We start from the raw sequence: 10,600 nt of genomic DNA on the forward strand, positions 1-10,600 counted from the left end.
GTCTCGAATCAGTGCTAGAGGATATCTTTAAAGATGTCAGCCTGATCTGGAGGAACCAGAGAGAATAATAGAACCTCTGAAAATCCCTCAAGAAGAGGAGAAACCTCCCAAACCCGAGCTCAAACCATTACCACCATCCCTGAAATATGTATTTCTGGGAGAAGGTGATACCTTTCCTGTAATCATAAGCTCTACCTTAGAGCCACAGGAAGAGGAAGCACTAATTCAAGTGCTAAGGACACACAAGACAGCTCTTGGGTGGTCCATCAGTTATCTTAAGGGCATTAGCCCAGCCAGATGCATGCACAAGATCCTATTGGAGGGTGACGCTAAGCCAGTGGTTCAACCACAAAGGCGGCTGAATCCAGCCATGAATGAGGTGGTGCAGAAAGAGGTCACTAAATTACTAGAGGATGGGATTATTTATCCTATTTCTGATAGCGCCTGGGTAAGCCCTGTCCAAGTCGTCCCTAAGAAAGGTGGCATGATAGTGGTCCATAATGAAAAAAAAATGAACTGGTTCCTATAAGGACAGTTATAGGGTGGCGTATGTGTATTGATTACAGAAGGCTCAATACCGCCACCAGAAAGGATCATTTTTCTTTACCATTCATAGACCAAATGCTAGAAAGACTGGCAGGCCATAAATACTACTGCTTCCTGGATGGATATTCAGGTTATAATCAAATTGCAGTAGATCCCCAAGATCAAGAGAAAACAGCATTCACATGTCCATCCGGAGTATTTGCATACAGAAAGATGCCATTTGGTCTATGCAATGCACCTGCAACTTTTCAAAGGTGCATGCTCTCTATTTTCTCTGATATGGTGGAAAAATTTCTGGAAGTCTTCATGGATGACTTTTCAGTATTTGGAGACTCATTCAGCTTCTGTCTTGATCATCTAGCACTTGTTCTAAAGAGATGCCAAGAGGCGAACCTGGTTTTAAACTGGGAAAAATGTCACTTTATGGTGACTGAAGGAATTGTCCTTGGGCACAAAATCTCGAACAAGGGTATAGAGGTGGATCAAGCTAAGGTAGAGGTAATTGAAAAATTACCACCACCAGCCAATGTTAAGGCAATCAGAAGCTTTCTGGGGCATGCAGGATTCTATAGGAGGTTTATAAAGGATTTTTCAAAAATCACCAAACTTCTGAGTAATCTGCTAGCTGCTGACATGCCATTTCTCTTTGATAAAGAGTGTCTGCAGGCGTTTGAAACCCTGAAAGCTAAGCTGGTCACAGCACTAGTCATCTCTACACCAGATTGGACATTACCATTTGAATTGATGTGTGATGCCAGTGATCATGCCATTGGTGCAGTGTTGGGACAGAGGCATGACAAGCTCATGCATGTCATTTACTATGCTAGCCATGTTTTAAATGACGCACAGAAGAACTACACAACCACAGAAAAAGAATTACTTGCAGTGGTTTACGCCATTGACAAGTTCAGATCTTATTTAGTAGGATCAAAAGTGATTGTGTACACTGACCATGCTGCTCTTAAATATCTGCTCACAAAGCAGGATTCAAAATCCAGACTCATCAAATGGGTGTTGCTTCTGCAAGAGTTTGATATAGAAATAAGAGACAGAAAAGGGATAGAGAACCAAGTAGCAGATCACCTGTCCCAAATAGAACCAGTAGAAGGGGCGTCCCTCCCTCTTACTGAGATCTCTGAGACCTTTCCGGATGAGCAACTCTTTGCCATCCAGGAAGTGTCGTGGTTTGCAGACATTGCAAACGACAAGGCAGTAAGATTCATACCCAAAGAGTACAGTAGGCAGCAATCAAAGAAGTTGATCACGGATGCAAAGTACTATCTTTGGGATGAACCATATCTTTTCAAGAGATGTGTAGACGGAGTAATCCGTAGATGTGTGCCTAAAGAAGAAGCACAGAAGATCCTCTGGCACTGCCATGGATCACAGTATGGAGGACATTTTGGAAGTGAGCGAACAACCACAAGAGTTCTCCAATGTGGCTTATACTGGCCTACTCTTTATAAGGATTCCCGAGTGTTTGTACTTAATTGTGACAGTTGCCAAAGATCTGGCAATTTGCCTCATAGTTATGCCATGCCTCAACAAGGGATCTTGGAGATTGAGTTGTTTGATGTGTGGGGTATTGACTTCATGGGGCCTTTCCCATCATCATACTCAAACACTTATATTTTGGTGGCAGTGGATTATGTATCCAAATGGGTGGAAGCTATTGCAACACCCACTAATGACACCAAAACAGTGCTAAAATTCCTCCAAAAACACATCTTCAGCAGATTTGGTACCCCTATAGTATTAATCAGTGATGGGGTACTCACTTCTGCAATAAACAGCTTTACTCTGCTTTGGTTCGATATGGAGTTAGCCACATGGTAGCTACTCCATATCATCCACAGACAAATGGACAAGCTGAAGTCTCTAATAGAGAACTTAAAAGAATCCTGGAACAGACTATCATTAACCGTAGAAGGGATTGGGCAAGAAGCTTGGATGATGCTCTATGGGCATACAGAACAGCATTCAAGACTCCTATAGGAACTTCTCCATACCAGCTTGTGTATGAAAAAGCCTGTCACTTGCCAGTGGAACTGGAACATAAGGCCTACTGGGCAACCAGATTCCTAAACATTGATGCCAAGTTAGCTGGAAAAAAATGATTGCTCCAATTAAATGAGCTAGAGGAATTTAGACTCAATGCTTTCAAAAATGCAAAAATATACAAAGAGAAAGCAAAAAGATGGCATGATAAGAAGTTGTCATCTAGAGTCTTTGAGCCAGGGCAGAAAGTTTTGCTGTTTAATTCTAGGCTTAGATTATTCCCCGGGAAATTAAAGTCCCGATGGAGAGGTCCATGTATGATTTCAAGCGTGTCACCATATGGATACATAGAGCTTCAGGATAATGGTTCTAATAAAAAGTTCATTGTTAATGGACAGAGAGTCAAACATTATCTTGAAAGAAATCTTGAGCAAGAATGCTCAAAACTGAGGCTTGATTAAAGCTCAGTAATAGTCCAGCTAAAGACAATAAAGAAGCACTTGCTGGGAGGCAACCCAGCCATTAACAAAGTTTATTTTTCAATTATTGATTTTTATAGATTCATATTAATTTTCTTCAAGGTAAAATGGCAATTGCATGAGTTCACAGAGTTACAGAAGGCCTCGCAAGATAAAACAGCAAAAAGGATGCTCACTGGTGTGAAAAAGCCAGTAAAAGCTATTTTGGGCGTTGAACGCCCAAAAGAAGCATCCACTGGGCGTTCAACGCCAGTAAGGATAGCCATCTGGGCGTTAAACGCCAGAAATGAGCATCTTCTGGGTGTTGAACGCCAGAAAGAAGCACCTTCTGGGCGTTTAACGCCCAGTGACAAAGGAGTTCCTGGCGTTCAACGCCAGAAAGAAGCAACAGCTGGGCGTTGAACGCCCAGGAGAAGCTACACATGGGCGTTAAACGCCCAAAACATGCAGTGTTTGGGCGTTTAACGCCAGGATTGTGGGGAGGAAGTAATTTCGTTTTCAATTCAAATTTTTTCCAATTTTCATGTTTCAATTCATGATTTCTTGCGTAAACATGTTACAAACTCTCATCTTTCAACTTCAAATTCAAAAAAAGTTTTTTTTATCCTAAACATATTTCTTGATTTTTCTTTAATTTCTTTTCAAATCTTTTTCAAAACTCATCTATCTTTTTGAATTCTTTTCAAATCTTTTTAATTTCTTCTCATATCATTTTTAACTCATCATATCTTTTGAATTTCAAAATTGCCTCTCCTTCTATTCCTCTCCTTTCCTTTCTTTTGCTTGAGGACAAGCAAACTCTAAGTTTGGTGTGATTTGCCATGATCACTAAGCTAAAACGCATCAAGATCATGGCACCTAAGGGAACAGCAAGAGCAAGGATGTTACTTAAAGGAACTGAAGCATCAGAAATTACCTCTTGAAGGACCAAGCATCCCACAGACTAGAGGAACATCCACTTCCCAAAATAAAGGTTGTTAAGTCCTAATCTTTTCCTTAACTTTGTGATAACTGTTCTTATTAGGAATTTACCTTAGAAGTTATATATTAGTAGTAGTAATTAGTCTCTATTTTGATTCTATCTCCAATTAAGCTATAATTTATTTTGTACATCATCATCAAACATGAATAAAACAGTAGATTTCTAGAATAAAGAGGCAATATTTTTTTCGAGTTCTTAATAAGGAAAATTCTAATTATTTATATGTGGTGGCAATACTTTTTGTCTTCTGAATGAATGCTTGAACAGTGCATATTTTTTATCTTGTTGTTTATGAATGTTAAAATTGTTGGCTCTTGAAAGAATGATGAAAAAGAGAAATGTTATTGATGATCTGAAAAATCAAAAAATTGATTCTTGAAGCAAGAAAAAGCAGTGAAAAAGCAAAAGCTTGTGCGAAAAAAAAGAGAAAAAAATAGAAAGAAAAAGAAAAAGCAAGCAGAAAAAGCTAATAGCCCTTAAAACCAAAAGGCAGAGGTAAAAAGGATCCAAGGCTTTGAGCATCAATGGATAGGAGGGCCCAAGGAAATAAATCCAGGCCTAAGCAGCTAAATCAAGCTGTCCCTAACCATGTGCTTGTGGCATGCAAGTCCAAGTGAAAAGCTTGAGACTGAGTGGTTAAAGTCGTGATCCAAAGCAAAAAGAGTGTGCTTAAGAGCTCTGGACACCTCTAACTGGGGTTCACCCAGTCATGTGTCTGTAGCATTTATGTATCCGGTGGTAATACTGGAAAACAAAATGCTTAGGGCCACGGCCAAGACTCATAAAGTAACTGTGTTCAAGAATCAACATACTACACTAGGAGAATCAATAATACTATATGAATTCTGAGTTCCTATGGATGCCAATCATTCTAAATTTCAAAGGATAAAGTGAGATGCCAAAGCTGTCCAGAAACAAAAAGCTACTAGCCACGCTCATCTAAATTAGAATCTGAGCTTCACTTAAAACTCTGGGATTTTATTACTTCTTAATTGCTTTTTATCCTATTTTATTTATCTAGTTGCTTGGGGACAAGCAACAGTTTAAGTTTGGTGTTGTGATGAGCGGATATTTTATACGCTTTTTGGGGGTAATTTCATGTAGATTTTAGTAGGTTTTAATTAGTTTTTAGTAGAATATTATTAGTTTTTAGGCAAAAATTATATTTCTGGACTTTACTAAGAGTTTGCGTGTTTTTCTGTGATTTCAGGTATTTTCTGGCTGAAATTGAGGGAGCAGAGCAAAAATCTGAGTTAGGCTGAAAAAGGACTGCTGATGTTGTTGGATCCTGACCTCCCTGCACTCGGAATGTATTTTTTGGAGCTACAAAAGTCTAATTGGCGCGCTCTCAATTGGGTTGGAAAGTAGACATCCAGGGCTTTCCATCAATATATAATAGTCCATACTTTGCGCGAAGATAGACGATGTAAAATGGCTTTCAATGCCAGTTCCATGTTGCAGTCTGGCGTCCAGCGCCAGAAACAGGTTACAAGTTGGAGTTCAACGCCCAAAATAGGTTACAACCTGGCGTTTAACTCCAGGAATAGCCCAAGCACGTGAGAAGCTTAAGTCTCAGCCCTAGCACACACCAAGTGGGTCCCAGAAGTGGATTTCTGCACCAATTATCTTAGTTTACTCATTTTCTGTAAACCTAGGTTACTAGTTTAGTATTTAAACAACTTTTAGAGACTTATTTTGCATCTCATGACATTTTCAGATCTGAATTATATACTCTTTGACGGAATGAGTTTCTAAACTCCATTGTTGGGGGTGAGGAGCTCTGCAGTGTCCCGATGAATTAATGCAATTCTTTCTGTTTTCCATTCAAACACGCTTGTTCTTATCTAAGATATACATTTGCGCTTCACTATGAAGAAGGTGATGATCTGTGACACTTATTACCTTCCTCAACCCATGAACGTGTGCCTGAGAACCACATCCGTTCTACATTAGATTGAATGAGTATCTTTTAGATTCCTTAATCAGAATCTTCGTGGTATAAGCTAGAATTGATGGCGGCATTCATGAGAATCCGAAAAGTCTAAACCTTGTCTGTGGTATTCCGAGTAGGATTCAAGGATTGGATGACTGTGACGAGCTTCAAACTCGTGATTGTTGGGCGTGATGACAAATGCAAAAGAATCAACGGATTCTATTCCGGCATGATCGAGAACCAACAGATGATTAGCCGTGCTGTGACAGAGCATTTGGACCATTTTCACTTAGAGGATGGGAAGTAGCCATTGACAATGGTGACACCCTACATACAGCTTACCATTGAAGGAGCCTTGCGTGTGGGAAGAGGAATACTAGAGGAAAGCTTAAATAAGAAGGACAAAGCATCTCCAAAACTCCAACATATTCTCCATTATTGCATAACAAGTAATTATTTCACGCTCTTTTATTTTTCTAATAATTCAAACTGATAATTATAATTGATATCCTGACTAAGAATAATAAAATAAACATAGCTTGCTTCAAACCAATAATCTCCGTGGGATCAACCCTTACTCACGTAAGGTATTACTTGGATGACCCAGTGCACTTGCTGGTTAGTGGTACAAAATCATAAGAAATCTTTATTTTGATATTGGGATTACAATTTCGTGCACCAGTAACCATACCACTTCTTGATGCTATTCAACAAATTCCAATGTATGCAAAATTTTTGAAAGACTTGTGTACACACAAGGATAGGATAGGAAAATTGGAGACATTATCCTTGGGTAGTTCAATTTTTTCCTTGATGGAACCTATTCCAAAGAAATGTGGTGACCCTGGGCCTTGTTTGGTGTCTTATTGTATTGGTGGACGCATTTTTCATGATTGTATGTGTGACCTTGGAGCTTGTGTAAGCATCATGCCACTTTCTACCTTTGTGCGGTTGAATTTAGCTCCATTAAAGAAGTCGACGGTGAGGTTTTCCTTAGCCAATAAAAGTGTGATCACGGTAACAGGAATAGCTGAAGATGTACTTGTGGCGATCAAGCATTTGGTATTTTCGGTTGACTTTTACATCCTTGAAATGCCTCCAACAGAAAATAGAAGCTCATCTTCCGTTCTACTTGGTAGACCTTTCCTTAAGACCTCTAAATTCAAGTTAGATGCCTTCACCGGCACATATTCCTTTGAGGTTGGAGACAAGACTATAAAGTTCAATTTATAAGAAGCCAAGAAGCATCCTCCCAAAGAGCATTCCATTCTCCAATGTGATGTAATTGATGAAGTGGTAGCGGAAGTGCAAGAAGAAGACCATAACAAGCTGTGCTACATATTGTTGAAGAGGCGGATGACCAAGAGGGTGAACATGAGGAAGTTGTTGAGAATGAACTCCGTGAGCTTGACGAAAAAGAACCTCAGCTTGAGGCAAAGAGTGAATTGAAGCCTCTTCCATCTCATTTGAAGTATGCTTTCTTAAAGGACAACCAAAAGTTTCCGGTCATTATTGCTAGTGAACTTTCTAGTGAAGAAGAAGAAAAGCTTCTAGATCTTCTCAGAAAGTACAAGAAGGCAATTGGTTGGAGCCTAGCCGATATTGTGGGGCTTGACCCTCGCAAGTGCATGCATCGTATATTTCTCCAAGAGGGAGCTAGGCCAGTTAGGCAACCGCAAAGGAGGCTCAACCCAACCATCCTCAATGTGGTAAAGAAGGAGGCCACTAGGCTACTTGATGCGGGTATCATATACCCGATTTCTAACAGTGAGTGGGTGAGCCCGGTCCAGGTTGTTCCCAAGAAATCAGGCATCACTGCGGTTAAAAAGGATGATGGTGAAGTGGTCACCAAGAGAGTACAAAATGCATGGCGAGTGTGCATCGATTATAGAAGGTTGAATGCCGCTATAAAGAAGGACCACTATCCTTTGCCCTTTATCGATCAGATGTTAGACCGTTTGGCGGGTAAATCCCATTACTGCTTTCTTGATGGATTCACTGGTTACTTCCAGATTTACATTGCTCCTAAAGATCAGGAAAAGACCACATTCACTTGCCCTTTTGGCACCTTTGCCTATAAAAGGATGCCATTTGGACTATGTAATACACCTGCTACTTTTTAGCGGTGCATGATCAATGTCTTTTTTGATCTAATGGAGAGTTGTCTGGAAGTCTTTATGGATTGACTTCAGAGTTTATGGAACTTCATTTGATTGTTGCTTGGAGAACTTGGCCAAGGTCTTAGCTAGATGTGTTGACACTAACCTTGTCTTGAATTTTGAGAAATGTCACTTTATGGTAAGACAAGGTATAGTGTTAGGACATGTAGTATCTCATGAAGGAATTTCTATAGACCCGGCCAAGGTCGATGTTATCACCACTTTATCTCACCCCTCATCTGTGAGGGAGGTCCGCTTGTTTTTAGGACATGTGGGATTCTATCGGCGCTTTATCAAAGATTTCAGCAAGATTGCTTTGCCATTGTCGCGCCTACTCCAAAAAGATGTGGACTTTGAGTTTGACAGTGAATGTGTGAAAGCTTTTGAAGAGCTAAGGAGAGCTCTGACAACGGCACCGATTGTGCGAGGCCCCAACTGGACGTTGCCATTTTAGATGATGTGTGATGCGTCAAACCATGCTATAGGTGCCGTGCATGCACAGCGCGATGGTAAACTCCCTTATGTCATTGCATACTCTTCTAAAACACTTGATGCAGCACAATCCAACTATACCACTACTGAAAAGGAACTCCTAGCTATTTTTCATGCTTTAGATAAATTCAGATCTTATTTGCTAGGATCAAAGATAGTGGTATACACGGATCATGCAGCTTTGAAATACTTATTGTCAAAGAATGAGTCAAAACCTAGACTCATACGTTGGATCTTGCTTTTGCAAGAATTTGACATTGAGATTAGGGACCGGAGTGGATCTCAAAACTTGGTTGCGGATCATTTAAGCCGCCTTGAGAATTTAAAATCTAATCCATTTCCGATCAATGACTTATTCCCATTGGATAGTTTGTATGCTGTGTCGGATAGCTTTCCTTGGTTTGCCCCAATGGCGAACTACTTGGTAGCGAAACTCTTCCCTCCCAACTTTTCTAAACACCAAAGGGATAAGTTGAGGAGTGATTCCAAATACTACATTTGGGATGACCCTCACTTGTGGAAGAGGGGAGTGGACCAAGTAATTCGAAGATGTGTCCCGGAGTCTGATATCTAACCCATTCTTGAAGCTTGCCATTCGTCCGAATGTGGTGGTCACTTTGGCCCACAAAGGACCGCTAAAAACGTGTTGGATTATGGATTCTGGTGGCCAAACTTATTCAAAGAAGCTAACCGGTTATGTGTGTCTTGCCATCAGTGTCAGATGTTGGGAAACACGTCCCAAAAGGATGAGATGCCTCAATAACCTATGTTGTTCTAGGAGATATTTGATGTTTGGGGCATTGACTTTATGAGACCGTTTTCCAACTCCGGTGGGTATCTGTATATTCTATAGCGGTTGACTACATGTCAAAGTGGGTGGAAGCAATACCTACCTGCCTTGACGACGCTAATACCGTCATCTCTTTTATTAGAAACTACATTGTATGCCGTTATGGGTCGCCACGAGCAATCGTGAGCGACCAAGGATCCCACTTTTGTAACAGGAAAGTAGAGGCACTGCTCAAGTGCTATGGGGTAGTGCATAAGGTTGCCACTGCTTATAATCCGCAAACCAACGGACAAGCAGAAGTGTCCAACCAGGAGATTAAGAGAATCTTGGAGAAAGTGGTCAATCCACAAAGGAAGGATTGGAGCCTCCGGTTAGGAGATGCACTATGGGCGTATAGAATGGCCTACAAGACTCCGTTAGGGATGAGTCCCTTACGGATCGTCTATGGTAAGGCATGCCACCTTTCGGTGGAGATTGAGCACAAAGCCTATTAGCAGTAAAGCGGTGCAACATGGATTTGACCCAAGCAGGAGTGGCCAGAAAATTGCAGCTAGAGGAGCTCGAGTGTTTGAAGAATAAAGCGTATGAGAATGCCCGGATTTACAAGGAAAAGACTAAAGCATTCCATGACCATCACATCCAGAAGAAGGACTTCCAAGAAGGTGATGAGGTTCTCCTCTATAATTCGAGGCTTCGTTTCATGCCTGGCCAGCTCCGCTCTAGATGGGAAGGACCTTTCAAGGTGAAGGAGATAAAACCCTATGGAGTGGTGGAGTTGTTTGATCCTAAAAGTGAAGCAACTTTCAAGGTGAATGGATATAGAGTGAAGAAGTACCATGGCTACAAGCTCCCAAAAGAGCTAGAGGTGTTCCTATTGGCGGATGCACCTAGAGAAGGAGAACCTTGAGCGACTGACCGTCCAACTTAAGGACGTTAAAGAAAAGTGCTTGGTGGGAGGCACCCCACCGTGGTAAGATTTTCCTTGTGTATACCATCTTGCTTTTAGCTTTAGATTCTTGTGAATTTTGTGACTTCTTGATGTTGTTGATTGCTTAGGAATGCTAGTTTTATTGATCTTGTTGGATAACTAGGATATTTAGATAGATTTCATCATTTTGGTATGGAAGAATTGTTGAAGTGGAGAGAATGCTATGTTTTGAATAGTGCATGAATTTGAGTGCGTTCTCTTGCCTACTAGCTTGAACACCTGCCAAAAATATG

General features: G+C 40.8%; 1 protein-coding gene across 1 annotated transcript; it reads left to right on the top strand.

Moving 5' to 3' along the window:
- Nucleotides 1-9,890: 9,890 nt before the first annotated feature.
- On the top strand, nucleotides 9,891-10,286 carry LOC107465573 (uncharacterized). The gene has a single exon (XM_016084552.1). The coding sequence runs from the start codon at nucleotides 9,891-9,893 to the stop codon at nucleotides 10,284-10,286; it is 396 nt and encodes a 131-aa protein (XP_015940038.1).
- The last annotated feature ends 314 nt before the right edge of the window (nucleotides 10,287-10,600 follow it).

The sequence above is a fragment of the Arachis duranensis genome, chromosome 9 (assembly GCF_000817695.3).
Source record: "Arachis duranensis cultivar V14167 chromosome 9, aradu.V14167.gnm2.J7QH, whole genome shotgun sequence".
In the NCBI taxonomy this organism is placed as follows: Eukaryota; Viridiplantae; Streptophyta; class Magnoliopsida; order Fabales; family Fabaceae; genus Arachis; species Arachis duranensis.